The 20,057-nt window shown below is 38.9% G+C and overlaps 1 protein-coding gene across 1 annotated transcript in view; it reads right to left on the bottom strand.

Moving 5' to 3' along the window:
• The window catches only part of ophn1 (oligophrenin 1), a 44,308-nt gene extending 26,717 nt beyond the window's left edge, over positions 1-17,591 (bottom strand). The window contains exons 1-11 of the mRNA XM_028031136.1: positions 17,095-17,591; positions 15,689-15,784; positions 15,239-15,300; positions 13,664-13,735; positions 5,878-5,979; positions 5,658-5,768; positions 5,419-5,523; positions 5,205-5,334; positions 3,555-3,655; positions 3,323-3,414; positions 2,229-2,307 (exon numbers count right to left, since the gene is read on the bottom strand). Coding sequence (XP_027886937.1) covers positions 2,229-2,307; positions 3,323-3,414; positions 3,555-3,655; positions 5,205-5,334; positions 5,419-5,523; positions 5,658-5,768; positions 5,878-5,979; positions 13,664-13,735; positions 15,239-15,300; positions 15,689-15,784; positions 17,095-17,248 — 1,104 coding nt within the window. The 5' untranslated portion in view covers positions 17,249-17,591. The remainder of the gene's footprint in view (positions 1-2,228; positions 2,308-3,322; positions 3,415-3,554; positions 3,656-5,204; positions 5,335-5,418; positions 5,524-5,657; positions 5,769-5,877; positions 5,980-13,663; positions 13,736-15,238; positions 15,301-15,688; positions 15,785-17,094) is intronic.
• Between the last annotated feature and the right edge of the window lie 2,466 nt (positions 17,592-20,057).

The following is a 20,057-nucleotide window of genomic DNA, read 5'->3' as shown; positions in this document are numbered from 1 at the left end:
GACCAGATTTTGCTGAACTTAGATTGAAAGTGCTGAAGCGCCAGGGCATTTGTTGTTTGAAGTTCACAAATTTTTAACAGCTTCTTCATTTTTAAATTTGTTGTGAAAATCCATGTCTTTGGTTAAGGTTTTAACCAAATATAAGAAGTCATTGGTATTCTGATTTTATTGAATCAGAATACCAATCAGTCTCTGATTTATTGAATCAGAGACTAGTGGTCTCATATTCCTACCAAGACCACTAGTTGCATTTTATTCTGTTTTGCTCATGTTTTTGTTTCTCCTCTTTTGCAGTTTCATGTTTTGTCCTTTGGTCAGTGTTTGCCGTTTTTAAAAGTGCTTAATGAACAAAGTCGGCTTGGCGTGCAGTGAATTTACCCGTCAGAGTAAACTGCAAGAATAGGCTTTAAAAAATATGATGACTCTGATGGGGAAGTGTCACAGGAAAAGGGCACTAAAATGTGTGCCACGTGTCGTTTTCACATCCTTTATTTGTCTTTGTCAACCACAAGCAAATAATAGACTGAACTGGTAAGATGCGATATTCATCAGGAGGCACAAAACGAAAGAAAATCCTCTGTAGCAAGTAGGATCTTTTTTCCTTTCCCCAAGATGCAGAACAGATGTATTTTCTACAGAATTTGCTCCATCAACACCAAACCCTATTTGGTTTAAAGTCATTTGAGGCTGCAGCCAACCAACCTGCACACAAATACCTTGTTGTGCGCTGAAAGCATCATGTTACCTCAGATGTATCTTGTACAGAACCTGGTGCCTCATAAATGCCAGTTAAGCAGTTAAATGCCAGTTAAAGTTAAGCTGCCAGTCGTCATGCTGTTTTACGCCTACACAAATAATTGAACATCATTTAAACAGGATTTTTCTCAGCTGGTTGTTTTTTAGCTTAAGTTTTTTTTTTTTTTGGTCTTTTTTTTTTTTTTTTTAGATAAACCACATTTAATTATATGTATTTTAAACATCTTCAACAATAATCAGTGCTACTAAGAGCTTTTTCAAAATTGACTTTTGGTTCCAGATCTGCTACCTCGAAACTGAATGATTTCACATTGTTGTTGGGCTTTTATTGATTAAGTTGTTTTATGGATATATAAGCACAGAACAATCAACATCTGTGGATTGAAAAACAAGAATTTGGGGAAAAAAACATTTGCATGCATTGTGGATTTTCTGTTACCAACACATGTTCAAATTATCCATAGACATCTAAATAAAAACACGCAACTCCATTAATATTTAATTTAATGTCCCTTTGAGATTTTTGCCTCAGACATGTGCTTTTAGAATTAGCAGAATTCACTGAAACTGGTTTGTTTCCCAGGGCAGACTTGGCTTTTAAAGGTAGTGCATAAATTCTTAGTAGGGTTGATTTCGGGGTTTTGGAAAGACCATTACAAAAACCTAAAATAACGATTTTGAAAGCATTTTTTATGTTTGTTTGGGAACATTTTCATACTGGAACACACCACATTGTGTCCAAGTATCAATCATCTGAGCCAAACTGTAATCTTAAGAAAAAAGGCAATTAGTTGGGATGTTTAGGATCAACTTAGGAGCCACAAATGCTTAAGCCAGCTGACAATAAATTCCTGCTTCAAAATCAACAACTTTATGCTCGACTGATCTTTACATCTGTCCACATGGACAGGCCCAATGCCTTCTGGGGCAAAGTTGTCTGGTCAGAACCGACAAACATTAGGCTATTTGACTTCAAAGGAGGTAAAGTTGAGCAAATGTATTAAATCACAACTGTCATCACAGTTTCAGAGGTCTATCTGGAAACAATATTTAGCAGGATTTTATATTTTATGTTCAATGCATGCAAATTCTGCATATCAATGACAAACAGTCTGTTGGATGGACTTTCATTGCCTTCAAAGACCACAACTGTATATTTTTAGTGGTAAATATGTTAAACCTCACCAAAAGCGGTGGGGAAATTTCAAAAGGGGGAAAGAGTGAAAAGAATGATCAAAAAAGGGGGTAATCATGATCTGTTTGTTTTTAAAAGCAACAAAAAGCTTGTGGTCCAATTAACATCAACTCAAATATTAATCAGGGTTTGTATTTGAACCTGTGTGCATTCTTGTGAGTATGTGTAGAGCTGAGAAAAAGTTATAACAAATTTAACTTTAAAAATCATTGCCAAGCAAAGCCATTTTTCATCAGAGTCGAAGAAGACCAATTCTAAATGAGCAACACAAACTCACAGGCTCTTTCCCATCCATGGCCTCCATCCACAACTTCCTGTCCCCCTCCGAAAGGGCCTGGAAAGTGACGGGTGCGTTTCTGTGGAAACGGTAACAAGAGCCATTAGGAAGGCAAAGGTTGCAGTTTAATTATTCAGCTGAAACGATGCACTCTTCAACAGTAGCCAGTTTGATTAAATTCACACATCAGACTCATCTTTAAAGCCAAATGGAGTAGATGGAAAAAGGAAAAACTGATAAGAACACCCCAGGAGGGAGCGTCTTTGATGTATCAGACTACATCCTGGAAGCTAAACGAGATAAAAGTAAGTAAGCATAAAGTAATAATAATAAAAAATAAAAAAAACACATTGCTGCAATAGTCGTCGTGCAGAAAACGCCGTCAAGTGCCAGATTGTGCAGCTCATGGGGATGTGAATCAATTGTTAACAAAGACAACTGTGCAGTGAGATGAAAGCTTCCTCTGGCAAGCCAAAACCCTTTAATAAATTTAAGTTGCAATCAACTTTCAGAGTGAAATAAATGTCAAATATTTTATACATGGGAAATGTTAGGTATCAAAGTAACTAAAATTACTAATCTGGGTTAAATATGGATTTTATTTGATCCATTTCTATTAAGTTGAATGTCTGCTTTAACTCCAGGAGCATTTCATTACACAGCACTGCCACCTTGAGTTTACCAAACAGCCAACTACCAGATATGTTCAACTCAGAGTCACTCTCAATGCAGAATTCAATCTCAATAAAACCCCTCCAAACAGCACAAATGACATTCGAATATCTCCACCCATTTCAAGACCAGAAAGGCCAGCAAGGTGACAGGGAAGCTCGTAGTTCAAGCAGTTATTAAAATGCATTTTGTTCCAAATAGTGTGCTTTTATATAAATATGAGCTTGTTGTGTTCCTTCCCCCTGCAATCAGAGAGTTTGCCATCTGTTTCCAGCGCCAGCTCATTGCTCAGGGATTGTTTGGGCTACGGTCCATTTAGCCTTCACACTCTGTCCTTGTAAGCCACCTGTTCACCTCGCCGCCTCAACCTGTTTATCCCACAAGGCTCTCGCGTTGCCTCGTAAGGTTGTGTTTGCGCTAACCTCTCCACGGTTTCCACGTCAAAGCAGAAGCGCTTGTCTATGGAGTCGGTCTTGCGGCGGATGCAGGATTTTAGGGTGAGTATCGTTGGGGCCTGCATGGAAAAAAAAACAAAAAAAAGAGAAAGTTGGGAGAAGTGGTCGGCGATGGGAGTCAACAACGGTAGGGTAAGTTGTTTGAAGAATGTAAGTGGCGACAAAGGCCCCAGGTTCTGGCTATTGGTGGTAATAGTACCTGTTTTGTTGCAGGCTTCTGTTCACAGGACACCATGATCAGCATTCTCCCATCCTTGTGATATTTGCAAAAATATTTGACCCATGATGCACCCAAAGCCCCTGGTGTGACCAAAAAAAAAAAGAGACACAAAAAGATCTGTTGAGACTTGGGAGACAAAATAACTCAAAAATGTGTGATTTCACATTTTGTTGTGTTACAACTGCAAACTGTGTTTGTAGTAGATTAACACATTAACAGTGAAAGAACAGCAACACATTTAAAGTTGGCAACAAATATTCTCCTCCCCATTTCCCCTGAATAAATATTTTGTGCAACTATGTTTGACTGCAATTACAATTACAAGTTTTTTGGAACATGCCTCCTACAGACTGAAATGCTCCATCTTGGTCCGTTTAGGTTAAAAGTCAAGTTTGTGTAGATTTAAAGGGACAGTATTATATGTTTTCCAGCCTCATAGTATAATTTCATAGCACAATCAAGCAACTATGTTACCTTCAGTTGTTATAGAATTGCTGTATATACAGTACAGACCAAAAGTTTGGACACACTTTCTAATTCAATGGGTTTTCTTTATTTTCATGACTATTTATAAGGCAAGAAATCCCACTTATTAACCTGACAGGGAACCTATGAAGTGAAAACCATTTCAGGTGACTACCTCTTGAAGCTCATCAAGAAAATGCAGAGTGTGTGCAAAGCAGTAATCACAGCAAAAGGTTGCTACTTTGAAGAAACTAGAATATAAGGGGTATTTTCAGTTGTTTTACACTTTTTTGTTTAGTGCATATTTCCACATGTGTTATTCATAGTTTTGATGCCTTCAGTGAGAATCTACAATGTCAATAGTCATGAAAATAAAGGAAACTCATTGAATTAAAAGGTGTGTCCAAACCTTTGGTCTGTACTGTATATCAAACATGACTTGAAAGAAATTTGACTTTGTAATCCGAAGCCTTGAAATTGGGGCCTCTGTCTTTTTAAGAAACTAAGGCTCTTTCTGACCCTCCGCCTTCACGAAATCCTCACAACACTGCTCCACTATTAACCCCTTAACAAGCTTTTTACCAACTTTGCATTGAAAAGTAGTAATGAGCTCAACAGATGCACAGTTCCACCAGATGCTAATTGCTGCTGGTTAGTCTAAAGGAGCTGAGTGAGGGAGTCTCGGAGGAGGGCTGCTCTGTAAGGAGGAGCTCAGAAGCTTGTAAACTGCTGCTCTGAGGAGGAGCTGCAGAGGAGTCCACAAGGGGGACTCTGTCCCTTCAGGCGTTTTGCACCGCGTTTTGAATGGTTGCCATGGGAGATTAAAGGATTTCTTAAACATGCATGAAAAAAGTCTAAGCAACACTCCAAATATGTTTTTGATGAGGGAATAACATTATAACATGATTCTACATAAAGTCAGTTTTACACAAAGTGCCCCTTTAATGTAACATAAAATGATTTTCATTTTTGTACGATGACTTGACAAACTTTCTGGAACTGCTTAGAGTTTGGGGTATTGTTTTACAACTTAACCCTGAATCAAACTTTTTCATACCTTTATCCCTGACTATTTAGATAGGATGTGACTCTATATACGTTTATCACACAAATTCAATCAAATACATTTACAATACGTCTGAAATCTTCATCTTTAATACGTACGCTTTTCCTGACAGTACAAATAACCCTCCATCGGCAGAAAGTTTTGCATCTTTGAGATTTGAGAAGGATGCTTCATCCTCTTCATCAGCTCCTCCAACTCCTCACAAGTGCTCTCATAGTGGTTTCTAGACTGCAGGCAAAGACAGAATAAAACTAAAAGGGCTCAAGTCAGAAGATATTAAATCCCCCAACAATGGCCAGCAACACCACTTACATTCTGCAAGCTGAGCTGCAGCTCCTGCTTATAAGGCATAAAGTCCTGAGTCATCTCCACTGTCAAGTTGTTGAGAGTTAAAATGCTGTGAAGGAATGCCAGCACCTATCAAACCAAAGGACGAAACATATATTTTCAGACTGTGGCTGAAAGCACGACTGTCGAGGTGAATTAAAAGCCCTCTTCCCTGCGCGTGCGGTAGCAAAGAGGAAGAGTGGGGAACCGCCGACAGCACTCACCGGCTCCACAACGTCAAACTTCTTCCTGTCCTGAACTTGATGGATCTGGTATACGTATTCCACTGATGAATCATAGAAATTCACCCGCTCCCTATCAAGGAGGTCATCAGCCTTCAGAGAAAAGCAAAGAAGATTGATTACTGAACTGACCACAACGGTGTCATTATCAGTTTCACATTTCAACACCGAACTGATGAAAAACACTTGAATCACATCCGACCTCTTGAAGTTGACTCTCCTTCTTCTTGGCAGAGATATTCAGATGTTTATCGAGCAGAGAGTAATATTTTTCACCCTCTTTCTCAAACTTCTTCTTCTTTTCCTGTAAGGATGCATAAGCAATTTAGGATGTGTAACTGTTTATTGATGCATGAACAGAAATCAAGAAAGAGGCATTATTTATTACAGTGTACTTAAGCAAAATTCTAATTCTATGAAACTGAAAGGGAATTAAGTTTTATTTTATAAATTCTGCTTGCTTACAGGAGGGTTTTTTTATTAGGCACTGAACATTTGTAAAAAATGATACAAGAAAAAATATTTAAAGGGGAAGTATTATGTGTTTTCCAGCCACATAGTGTCATTATATAACACAATAAAGTAACTCTGCTACCTCTAGTTGTTAAAAAATGCTGTATAAATCAAATATTACTTAAAAGAAATTCGATCCCTTGAAACTGGTACTAAGTCTCTTTAAGAAAGTCCTGCTCTTTCCAACACTCCACCTTTAGGAAGTCATCACAACATCGCTCCTCTATTAACCCCGTTACGTTTTTTAAACATTTGTTAAAATATGGGGACACACTGAATGAAAAAAATAACTGTACACCAAACCAGACATAAGAAATAGGCAAAAGAGTCTCCAAAGGAAAAATTGATGAAGACGTATTTGACCAACACAGGAAGGACTTCAAGCTAGCATCGGAGCTAACCACTAAGAGATTTTGGCCATTTGTTCTGATTTTAGTTGCTTTCGTGGCAACTTCTCCAGTAACATGAAGATAAACCAGTTTTAGAGAGGAGGTCAAAGGAAAACTAAACAAAATTGTGGCAAACATGAAAGAGACCAGAGAAAGAGCAGAGGATTCACTACAACGTGTGGCAGAAATGGAGGAGTGAAGGAGTTGCCATCTAAAACTACAAGCAACCAAGATAAAATATAAGAAACAACATGTATGGGATTCCTGGAGACACAGAGGGAGACAACTTGCTGGAGTTTCTTGAAAGTTTTATTAAGTTTCAGTTGTCGTCATGATGCAGCCTCCTCACCAAGATAAACCCCACCTGTAAATTTATTTAACATCCCTGTTGTAAGATTTGCAATCATAGAGATCGGATCCAGTGAAAGAACTAGGAATTGAATATTTTCATAAAGATATCCTGTCAGACATCTGGCCTTCGCTAATCTTAACAAAATAGGCATTACTGTTTCCTATAAGTAGATTACAATAGACAACTATTGTTTTGGGAACCAGTTTAAAGGCTGGATGTGCATTGAGCCTATACTCATTACAGAACTGTATCAGTTTGCACTGGAGAGACCCGCTCCACCTCCCAACCATCATCTGGGGACTTTCGTTTTCAACCAAGACTCCCTAATGAGTTGTGTAGTTTAGGAAGTCATTCTTTTACTATTTTTGACCCTACTCTCATTCTGCAAATTGCTGTCGTAAAAGCAGAATTAAACAAGAAACTCAATAAAGTGGAACTTAAACTCAAATATATTAAACTAAATCATAAAAAATATGGATCTTGAGCAAAACCAAATATTGGCCTATCGACTTAAAATACAATAATTGGACAGACTCATCCTTAAAAACAAAACGCTGTTACCAACAGGACATGTATTTCTTCTGCTGTATAGCACAAGTCATTTGAAATATATTACAGGAATTTAAATAGTCAGCCCTAACTAACCAAGCTTCCGTCAATAAATCTGTTTCTAGATTCTTTGGATAATCCCTAAATTGGCATAGAACAAAATAAATGGATAACCACGGATGTAACAGAAGCAGATGTCGATAAAGCCATGTCAAAATTGAAGGAAAGCAAGGCGCCAGGCAGAGACAGATTACGAGCTGAATGGTATAAAACTTTTATCCATAACGTGTTTGCTGTAAAAGTGCTCTAATCATGGGGTTTCGCTTAAAGGGGCAAGACCCCACCATCCTGGAAACAAGCAATAATATTCATCATACCAAAAGCAGGAAAAGATAAAACGGAGCAGAATTCATATCAGCCCATCTCTGTCTTACATATAAATATAGTAAATATTCACTTCAATAAATGTTAGCAGACTAGAAATTATTATTCCTGAACTGATCGATATAGACCAGACATGCTTTATTAAAATATACATAAACAGGTTAACGTAAGGCGAGCGTTACACCTTATCGACATTATGAGTAGAAATAACATGAAATCCTTAGCAATTAGTTTTGATTTCAATACAGTGGGAATATTTATATCTGGTTCTACAACATTTTGGCTTTAATAATTCAATTATACGTTGTTTAAAATCAATGTACAATTTGTCAGTGGTCTGGATCAAATCTATATGCCGATGATGTCTTTGTGAACTTATCTGACGCCAACCTCAAGTCCTGCTACCACCAATCCGGTCGTCATTTAGGCTATAAATTAAGTATAGACAAAAAACTCAATCTCTGCTTTTCCTATTCACCATGAGAAGATACAACTAAACTGTTCAAATTTAAATACTGTAGAAAACAACAACTATGAAATATTTTAGTGTTCATATTATTAAACCTCTGAACAAACCTCTGACCAACTTCGCAGCTGCGGAAGGCGACGCCACACTGGCAGAGGAGCTGAACCTCTTCTTTGCCCACTCTGAGGTGAAGCCAACAGAGGCAGCCACACTATACCAAGCGACCCACAACACCACACCCCTCGTTGTAGAGGTGAGGCGCACACTGCGGGCTGTCAACCCAAGGAAGGCTGCTGGACCTGATGGCGTCCCTGGACGTGTCCTGAAAGACTGCGCCGATCAGCTGGCTGGAGTCTTCACCAGGATCTTCAACCAGTCCCTAGCCCTGTCTACAGTCCCATCCTGCCTGAAATCTTCCACCATAGTCCCCATACCCAAGAAACCTCACATCTCCTGCCTCAACGACTACCGGCCAGTGGCACTAACCCCTGTGGTGACGAAGTGTTTTGAAAAACTGGTCCGGGGTCACATCACAGCACTTCTCCCTCCTGGCTTTGACCACCACCAGTTCACCTACAGAGCCAACAGATCCACAGAGGACGCTGTGATCACGGCCCCCCATGCTGCTCTGTCACATCTGGAGCAGCAAGGGAGCTATGTGCGGATGCTCTTTGTAGACTACAGCTCTGTAGTCTACAAATTGTGCTTTTAATACCATCCTCCCTCACAGACTGGTGGACAAATTGGGGGACCTGGGCCTCCCTCACTCCACCTGCATGTGGATTCTGAGCTTACTGACCAACCGACAGCAGAGTTAGGGTGGGAAAACATACATCCACTGCCCTCAGCCTTAGTACTGGCTCTCCACAGGGCTGTGTGCTGAGCCCCCTGCTCTATTGTCTGTACACATACGACTGCACCTCTGCCCACCACAGCAACACCATCATCAAGTTTGCTGATGACACCACAGTGGTGGGGCTCATCTCAGGAGACGACGAGTCCGCCTACAGGGGTGAGGTGGAGCGGCTGTTGCAGTGGTGCAGGGAGAACAATCTGCTCCTCAACAACTCAAAGACAAAATAACTCATAATAGATTACAGGAGGAATAAAACGGACATTACACCACTAACCATTGGTGGAAAATGTGTGGAGAGGGTAGCTGATTTCCGTTTCCTGGGGGTCCACATTGAGCAGGGCCTCACATGGAACATGAACACCTTCGAGCTGATAAAAAAGGCCCAGCAAAGACTGTACTTCCTGAGGGTTCTCAGGAGGAACAACATCAAGGAGAAGCTGCTGGTGTCCTTCTACAAGTGCTCCATAGAAAGCATACTGACTTACTGTATCTGCGTATGGTATAACAGCAGCACTACGACTCAAAAGGAAAGCTCTCCAAAGGGCTATGAATACAGCCCAAAAAATCATTGGCTGCCCTCTCCCCTCACTGGAGGACCTGCACAGCGACCGCTGTCTAAGAAAAGCACAACACATCACAAAGGACACTTCTCACCCCGGACATTCTCTGTTCACACTGCTGCCTTCAGGCAGAAGATACAGAGCAACCAGAAGAAGAACCAACCGTCTCAGAGACAGTTTCTACCCGATAGCAATAACAAAACTAAATGCAATCAAAAACAACCATTAATCATCATAAATGATGTATGTGAGAATGTGGCTGTTCTTATTTAGTGGTTTATTTTGTTTGTTTTTTTGCCAGTTTGTTGATTCTTGCGTTGTGTGTGAATTGTGAGACAGTTATTTTTTGTTTTTGGGCATGTGCACTGACTGATGGCACCTTTTGAATTTCGTTGTTCTTGTGACAATGACAATAAAGATTTATCTTATCTTATCTTAAAATATAGAAAGCAAATTATGGAACACTATGGCTAACAAAATAAAATTGATTTTGTTTTACAGAACCGAATAGAAATGATAAAGATGATTGCATTACTTAAATTGTTCCTCCTTTTTCAGTGGAAATTCCTACTAAGCAGTGTAATGAGTGGAACCAAACCATCTCTAGGTTTATATGGCGGAACAAGAAACCCAAGGTTATGCTATAAAACATTACAATTACTAAGAGATAAAGGAGGAATGTTACTCTCATGTTTGGAAAATCACTATAAAGCAGCAGAACTGCAGTACGCTTGTCTACTGGTTTGAAGAGGGGTATGATGCAAAGTGGAAAGAACTAGAATTAAGTCAAATTGACATCCCAAAATCTCCAATGGGTGATAAACACCTCAACACTACATATTCAGAAAAGTTATGTGTTTTTATGTGTCTTTACAAAAGCATTTTAGACAAGCACAGCTTGACTCTAGATTCAAGGGACTGACCAGAAATGGCCTTAGCTCATGCTGCGTGCGCTCATCTGGAACCGACCTGGACAGCTTCCAACAACTACAGGAAAAATGTCATCTTCACAAGCGAAACTATTACAGATATTTGCAGCTCAGGTACCATTTTAGCAAAAACATTAACATATTAGAAAAGCATTGTCAGGATATCTTTTGTGATGCCTATAAATGTAAACCTTATGGGAAGAGGAGGCTATCTAGAATCCAAAACAACAAAAAAAACACTGTACGTCAAAATTATGTGGACAAAGAAAGCAAAAATAATACTGACAATGAATGGCTAAACCTCTGCCAAATTAATTCCACCACCACTAACTCATGGTACTAGGGGGAATTTTCATGGAAGATATTATTAGGAGTTTTTTTATGACCCCCAAAAGTACATATTCTCAGACCAGCAGAGCTAAATCTGGGCATTGTTGGGAGACAACATAATGATGTGATGACATGCCATTGTCATATTTTCATTAATGTCTTTCTACTGGTTAAACAGAAAGAGGTCAAATGAATCCTTGGCTTTGACATTGAACAAAACTTTTAAACTATACATTTATGTTGGGGGTGGAGCTATAAATCAGCTCAGATTTCCTTAATTTTGAAAGATTGATTATTGTCCAATACTTGCATCTTTCCCCACCAATTTTATCTACCGTGGCAACGGTCTAAAGATCAACCAGTGTCCTCTATTGCTCTGCCGTGAAAGAGGTTAGACTGATAGACCTGGTGGGCGGGTCCATCAGTCTAACCTATGTTCACAGTTCACAATAATTAACCAGTTTAGCGACAGTTCAGATAAAAAAAATTGGTATCGGACAAACTCCGGAATCAGCAGATCAGATGTTTTAAAGATTGGTAATCAGCAATCAGCCAGAAAATTGCAATAGGTGCACCCTAATTTATGTACTTTCAATAACAAGGAAATGGCTTATTAAGGACCCCTTGATGTTGAAAGAAAGACTTTGGAGTAACAAGGCCCAAAATTATTGGTCAAAATTGTTAACGTATGCAAATATGAAAGCAATGTAAAGTAGTGCCCCTTTTTTTTTTATTGTTTCCCTGTGCTCAAGGTGTGTTGGTTTGTGAAACACCGCTTTGGCATTTCATCCATAGTAACCCATTACTATTCAGAACTCTGTTGTCCATTTCCTTTTTGTGATGTATCACTAACTTCCTCCTTCGGTGACCCATCTGTTCTATGTGTTTTTATTTCTACGTTGTGTTTTCCTATGAAAAATTATAAGACTTTGATTAAAAATAAAGCTTAAAAAAACTTTCTCTACATCCTCACAGCATAAAATGAGAAATAATCTGTGTGTGTGGGGGGGAATAAATAAAATATATCAGCTAAGCTACCTCTTGTCAAAAGGGGAGTTGTTCCTTTCCACTGTAACCACATGCATGTTCAGTGTGAGGGATAGCTGCAAAGTCGATAACTTGATGCCGTGAACGTGGTTACATTTTATTATAACAGAAACCAAACGGACCATAAATCTGTATGTTTGTATTGAGTGGAGTGTATGCATCTGTATGCACTTCTGATCTGTTTGACTCTGAAGAAAATATCTGCAGTCAATAAGTAGCCAAAAACAGGAAAAAACATGTATTAATGGGCACCAAAGAGGCTAAAAGAAGCTACACAAAATGTTCGAGAAGCTAAAAATGTGACCACCAATATCTAAATGGGAAAGTAACCTAGTGGTTTTAAACGGAACATTTTATTATTTGGCTTGTTCATCCTCAGAACACTATATTTCAGAAATGTCAAACATGTCAAGCTTAGAAATTATAGCTTAAGAATAAACTTTAAAAGCTCCAGAGTGTCTAAGAACCGATGATTTACCACAGCTTTCCCCGACTCATTAAATTCCATTATCTGTTATGCAGAGCAGAAATATTTTGACTAATATGTTAATTTAGTCTTATGTTACAGCAGGTTACAATGAATTACACAAACTCCCCTTGGCACAGGAATATAAGTAACTAATTTAAATTAAAAAGTGACTTCTAACCTGGAACAAACCCTTTATTTCTCTTTCATAACTCATGTGGCATTCACTTGTATCTTGGAAGTTAGAAATCTTTGCACTTAACTTATTGTGTCCTAATTCCTGCAAAAGAAAATGTGTGAATTCAACTGAAGTAGCTGAACAGGTCGGTTTATTTTTGTCAGTAAACGGTTAGGGTTTGCGAAGAAAATATATGAGAGAGGAAGAATGACTCAGAGAGATCAGTGCTTGTTTATTAACAGGTTTGCCTGGTTAACACATTAGATCAGCTGTTTCTGTAAGCAGCACGGCATATTAATCGTCTGAGAAAGGTCAGTGCATAGCTCAAATGTTTGTGAATAAAAGATTTACACTTCTAACAGGTGCTAGTTTGGCCTCACTTTGTGTGTCACTGCATTGTGTTATTGATCAAGTTGATCTGAAGTGTTCAACTGCACTATTTCTAAATTCATCAGCGAGAAATTCTCTAAAGACAGACTACATAAAGGGACAACGGCATTTTTCCACTAACAGCCTGTCATCTTAGAAAACTGGGTGAATGTGTGGAAGAAAAAAGACAAAATATGCTTAAATACACTAAAAACAATCAGTCTTTCCAGCTGGCTGCAGCCTTCATTTTAAAAAGAACAAAATACATCTTACTTGTTCAATTTAAAAAGAAGAACTGAAACCCATCCCACTTTTACACATAACTGGTTCATATACAACATGGTCATAAATTGGGTGTGAAAATTTGTATAACATTTTGAGGAAGTAACTTGAGACACTCTGAATGATAAGTGGAAGTAGCTCAGGGTGGTTCTAGATTTGCTAGATTTTGGTTCACAATGGCAGGAAATGCGTGTAAACATTACCGTGTAAGAATATGCATGTTCTGTTCTAAGCTGATCCAAAAACCTACTTGTTTGGTCCTGAATGAATGAGCCACACTTTGTTTTGCAGAGCAGAGAAATTCATAACAGCACTCACTTTTGTTGCGCCTATCTGCTCCTTCCTGAACTTCTCTAAGGGCCTGATGAGGAGATTGGACGCATTCTGGACCTGGACAGACAAAAATGGAAACAACTTTATATGAAGAAAAGGAATAAAACACAAACCGCGCTTTTACTTACCAAGAAGAGAAGAGACAGAATTAGAAAAAATTAGAGTTTTGATGCCAATAGAGATTAACGAGTACCAAAACCTAAAACCCTCAACATGACTCAACACAGAAAGTGATGAGTCATGCCCACTAATACGGGAAGGCACTATGTGTTGGGTCTGTAACAATGCCATTTTAAAAGCGCAGATGGGTTGTTTTCTTGACCAAAAAACATTTTTTTCCAACAATATATCAAACGAAACATGTTAAATGTGAGACTTTAAGAGAACCAGATGTCTAAAGCTTAGGGATGAGGCCTCAAAAGGCGAATGTTGCCGCTAGAATAGATAGATTAAACATGCAGTAAGGAAACTTTTATTTAAAAAATGTGTTTTATATATTTGTTAAAAGCGTTTGTTCTAACAGCATGATATGTGACAGACAAACTGTGAAAAGAATCTAGCTCCTCTGCGCCTCCCTGTGGACCTACTTTCATCTGCAGAAATACATCGCTCCCAGTCAGAGACAACCAATCAGAGCCAGGAGGAAAGTTTTGGCGCTCTCAATCATGCTCGTGTACACACTGCTCAAGATTGTGAGTTAGCTGCAGCTGTTTTCAAACAGCAGTTCTCCTGACCTCCTAAAACACCAAATCATAATATACATCTACATCTATACATTTTATGAACTAAAATTTGCACTGAAGACTTTGCTTGTTGTAATTTTGTCACTGCAGTTCATTGATCCCTGATTGTGGCACTGCAGACATAACATCATCCCTCTCCAACAACTTTGACTGTGTTCTCAGCTGCCAGGTGCTTGTTCATATTTTTCCATTTGTATCATAAAAATGAATATGACTGTAGTGAGAAACAAGCCTGAATACAACTGAAAAGGAGAGCTTGTGCAAATGATTATATCTGGCCTTTAAAAGATAAGTAAATAGTAATTCTGAAAAGAGAATGTGCTTCCATTGTCAACTCCATCCATCATGTGTTCTGCAAGTTTTTAAAATACATAAGCCTAGTCCAACAGGAAAGACAGGATAAAGTTGAAAAGCACCATACCTCACCTTTGTATTACTTAGAGCACAGAAAAGTTTTAGTAGTCGGAGCCTGAGGTCTTGAAACCTAATGAAAAATACCCACACATGCTCCATTAACAGAAAGGGGAACAAGAACACTAGAAAGAGGAATGGAAACTAAAATAATTGCCAGCATTGCTCTTATCCTTTCTGCACGGGGCAGCACAGCGTCTCTGTGTGAACATGTCCTGACTAAGACAATATACTCGAATTAAACACACACACACACACCCAGACAGCTGGAAGTGTGTGTAGCAGAATGAGAAGTGTTTGGCCGTGGTGTTAGCCTCTTTTGTGCAGGACGTGTTAATGTGGCTCTATATCTACTGAGGGCTCAAATAGGATGCAGAAGGGTCTTTGGAGGAAGCCGATAACCTACCAGCATCATCCTGTCACGTTCCACTTCCTGCAAGAGTCCAGCAAACTCCTGGAATGACTCAGCTGGGGAAGAACAACACAAAGACAAGGACCAGAAGTCGGAGTTAGCCACTTACTGCTGAATTCCTCACACAAACGATGGAGACACATTTTCATGTAATCAAAACGTTACAAAAGAAAACAGTTGAGCATAAACTTTGTAATGAAAACCTTTTCTACAAAGTTTCTCTTCACATGCTTAAGAATCTGCTTTTCTTCCCGGTTCCTTGCAAGTTGGCAGCTTCTTTCCACTGAGGTCAAGTGAAGGGAATAAGTTGAATTTTAAAACAATAATAAGAAGTAAAAATTATTTTAAAACTAATTAGACTAACTTATTAACCTACTAAAGAAACTTTCTTTTAAAGAACTTTCCTTTGTAAGCTTTATATGAAGATCAATATTAACATCTTACCAATGTTAATCTCATCATCCGTCAGGGAGTCGCCAATAAAGTCGAACTGGAATGCACTGAGAGTCTGGGAAAACTTCTGCACTGCCAAGGAATAGCCTGTTAAAAAACGAGATTTATTTCCCAACGACCAGAAAGTAAAATTCCTCAATTAATTAACATAAACAATCCTAAAGTATTTATGCCCCTTGAACTTTCAAACTCCTTCCACATCGCCTCGAGCTGCAACCACACATTTTAAAAGTATTTTATGGGGCTTCTGTGTGATCAACCCAACACAAATTGTGAAGGAAAATGTGTTCAAAACAAACCTGAAAAGTTCAACCAGCTAACGTCAGACAATGCAAACTCAAAGCATTTTGAGTTTGTGTCTACCAGTTTTTCACAGTTGAAGCTTGTTTTTTGTTCTTGTTTCGCTCAGTCATATTTCATGAAGTGTGTCTTTGACGAAAAGCATCCACTACAGCATGATGCTGTCACCACCATGTTTTAACCTGATGCATGAGTTCTTCTTGTCATCAGAACGCCTTCTAGGATTTATTTTCTTTTCTTTCTTCATTGCTTGTGGGGAATTTTAAACTGGACTTCTGATGTTTTTCTTCCTGCCATTCTCCCAGAAATGTGAAGTGAATGATTAATATTTTCGACAGCAATCCTGTTTAATATTCCACCATCTCAGCTGGGGTCTCTGCAGCTATTTCAGACTTACCACCATTGCACCTCTTAGTTGATACTCTGATTAATGCTCCCCTTTCACTCAGAGAGCCTGCTGATCAACTCTGCATGGCAACACTTCAGAAGCTTGGATGGTGATATATCATAAATCAGCCTTTCAGCAAAACGTTCACCGTCTCGGGCCAAGCATAACTTGCATATTTCAAAGCATTTGAAGTCCAGTAAACAATCCTGATTTGGGATTATTTGGAGCAATTTTACCTCTGCTCAGTGACCATTATCTGGACTGCCAACACTTCCACAGCAACAACACTGACAGCTTCTGTTGTCGAGGTGATAAGCTGGTCATTCAGGATTTCTTACTGGACGTACAGTGTCCGCCTTGTGGGTGCCACGGAGACCCATAAGCACATATCTACAGTTGGTGTGTGTGCTGGTTCTGGCTCTGGTCCACCGTATTCCAGCAGTGGGACTGAACCCACACAAGCACCAAGCACGCAGAGTGGAAAACTTTCAGAGAGGGAGACAGATGTTTTCAGTTTGGTCATCGTGCACATCTGCATCCGAAGCATGACCTTTCAAAAGGAGCGAGTAGCACCTCCCTGAATGTGCCTCTCCCACTCACTCCCATTAACCCTGCAGGCCCCCATTAAGGCCTGATGATGCAGCAGATCCTTATTGCTTTCTTATTGCAGGTAAAATAGATTTGAGAGTAAAAATAAACACATGCTCACCCTTGATTGCGGTGATGACACTGTTCCCATCTTTGATCAACTCTTTGAGAAATTTGCTCGTCCTGTCCAGCTCCAATTCATAACACTTGAGGGTCTCTCTGAAGTCTGGACTGTCCTTGTAGCAGTCACTGAACTCCAGAGGAGGGTGCCCCATCTTCGAGACGAGCTGCTTTCACACAATAGACGCTGGGAATTGTTGTGGAGACACGCTGCCTCCGCTTTTCTATGGAACACTGCTCATTTCAGTTCAGCCGAAGCGACTACAAACTCCCTGCTGCTCACAGGAGCGCAAACCATGGTGTCCGGGGGAGCCTGCGGCTGCCGCTGGGGAGCTGCGGAGGGAACGGAGCGGTGAACGCAGCCGGTTAAGCCTCGCTGACCCCGTTGCCCCTTGATGGACGCGTTGTTTACGCTTCGGTTCAATTATATCCTGGTCCGCTTTGCCACTTTTTCCTTGTTGTAGTATCGTGATGAGAAGAGCGGCTAAATCTCCTTTGGCCGCGTTCCATTCCGAGATATTTCCCCCTCTCACAAAGCCGCCGTCTGTCACTCCCTGTGGTTTAAACAAGTTCGTCGTATTTAACGCCAGAAACCATCTCTTAAAACCACTCACTGTGAATGGGTTGTGTGTGTTTTTTAAGTGAACAGCGGATTTTAAAGAAATGTAATCACCCGTTTTACGCCGAGGACGTCACAAAAAACGCAATGGAACGAAACCAGTTGGCTACAGTCGCACAAAAAAACTTCCCATTTTCCACACCCAGGAGGTTCTTAAAGGGGAACTGCTTCTATAAGAGAAAATAATGAGATAGATAGATAGATAGATAGATAGATAGATAGATAGATAGATAGATAGATAGATAGATAGATAGATAGATAGATAGATAGATAGATAGATAGATAGATAGATAGATAGATAGATATTTCATAGTAAAAAAATGAAATATTAATTATAACCTAAGTCATAATTATGAAATACAAGTTATTTGTTTATTTGTTTTTTATCACAGTGGCAGAAATGGGCTTCCATACATCCTCATTTGTTTCACCATTATGGGTTTCCAATATGACACAAGTACAACTGTGGTCTTATCTAGTCAGATTAATGTCAAAATGTCAAAAACATCAACTCTCATTGGTAGCCCTTTGTTTTATGGATTTTGTACACATCTTCACACAGAATCCCATGTATGTGGAGGGAGCTGTACATACATGGCTCCCTCCACATATTATGGAAATCTAATAGTAATGCTAGCAAAGGAGAAAATTACAGTTTAAGGTATTTTTCCATATTAAAAGAAAATAAATATTGCACACCTTATTTTTACCTAATAGTATTCGTATTTTACATAACAGAAATACAAGAAATAAAATAGCACATAAATGTATCTCAAATGATTAACAAAAGGTTATAAAATGCTAATGTTATTTTCCAACATGTTCATAAACCTATACTGTAAGGTCAGAGAATAGAATAGAATAAGTTTCATTAATTTTTGGGGCACCAACATACATAAAAAAATCAGTTTCAACAAAGACAATATCTATACATCCTGTTAAAAAAAGGGGGTGGGGGGAGGAACAAATTAAATAGAAATAGAAAAAAATGCATTTCCTGAAATGCAGTATGAATGCAGAAGAATTTGAAGTCAGATGCAGAAATTTAAAAAATGGGCAGATGCATAAAGAAAAACTAGAAGAGGAGTGAAAACTACAATACAATACAAAATTCCCACCCAAAGATGGTTAGAAATTGCTGCACAACACTGATTTCAAACTTATACTGTAAGGTCACAACAGTTTTAAGGTAAAATTAACTAAAAAGTTGAATCTAGCTGAAATACTTATGATATCATGTAGACTACCACTAGCAAATTGACATACAATAAAATACACCAGGCAGTGTGAAAATGCTTGTACGTTGTACATATGTTGTACAACCAGATGTAAATATAGCATGGAATCAAGGGCTTTATTGAAATCAAAACTAATTGCTACGGACTTCATGTTATTTCTACTCATAATGTCGATAAGGTGTTTGCCTCACATTATCCTGCTTAATAGAGTGAGAAGTGTGTGCAGATTTGTTTTTTCATCATTAAAACTTTATTTGAAGAACTAAAGTAAATACTATTTACAAAATAAATACTATCCCACAAACACAAATTATTAGTTTAGTAATGTAAAATCTCAGCTTAAACAGCACAGACTAGCAGCTTTACATTTTCTGTCCATCCTGTGGATGTGGTGATGTCTCACCTGGCAAGAGTTATTGTGATTGGTCACACCAGTGTAAATTGTGGTCGATTTGTAGTTTGCTGTGAAATTGTGCAAAGATTTTATAAGAATTTCTCAGAAATTATGAGATGTTCCATCAGGTTCAATGGAGCCCAAGATGATCACAGAAAGCTGAATATTTCATAAACTGTAGAAGATACCAATACCAAAAGACATAGCAGTAATGTCCTGAATGAGCAGCGTAGGGTAAATGTTGAAAATAGCACAAAGTATGCAGAAGTAGTTAAGTGTCAAAGTGTATAAAGAAAAGTGGAGGAACTCAAGAGTGTGAAAGCCTACAGCATTCATGCTAATAAATCAAAATAAACTGATTACTTCCACATTTGTATGGGATTTTTTCTGCAGAAATGAAGCAAGCATGACTTTCAGAAGTCATCAAGTTTTCACCCGTTGCTGTTTAGACAGCAATCGTAGAACTGCTTTCAGTTCAGCTTGCAATATTTTTCCCACGCAGACACAGTGGACGTCTCAACAAATCACGGGAACAGTGTAATGGTAATGGGTGTGTTACTGTTTCAAGAAGAAGCAAGATTCAGAACATAGCTTGCCTCACACTTAGTTAACCTTTACAGCACTCCACAAAAGCAACCTAGCATAATAGAAACATCCATATGTAACACACTCCATACCTGTGCACTTAATGGCACATCTGTAAACATGCATAA

Source organism: Xiphophorus couchianus, chromosome 11 (genome assembly GCF_001444195.1).
Source record: "Xiphophorus couchianus chromosome 11, X_couchianus-1.0, whole genome shotgun sequence".
NCBI classification, from domain to species: Eukaryota; Metazoa; Chordata; class Actinopteri; order Cyprinodontiformes; family Poeciliidae; genus Xiphophorus; species Xiphophorus couchianus.
The sequence above is the reverse complement of the archived record's forward strand: the minus strand, read 5'-3'. Positions and strand labels throughout refer to the sequence as shown.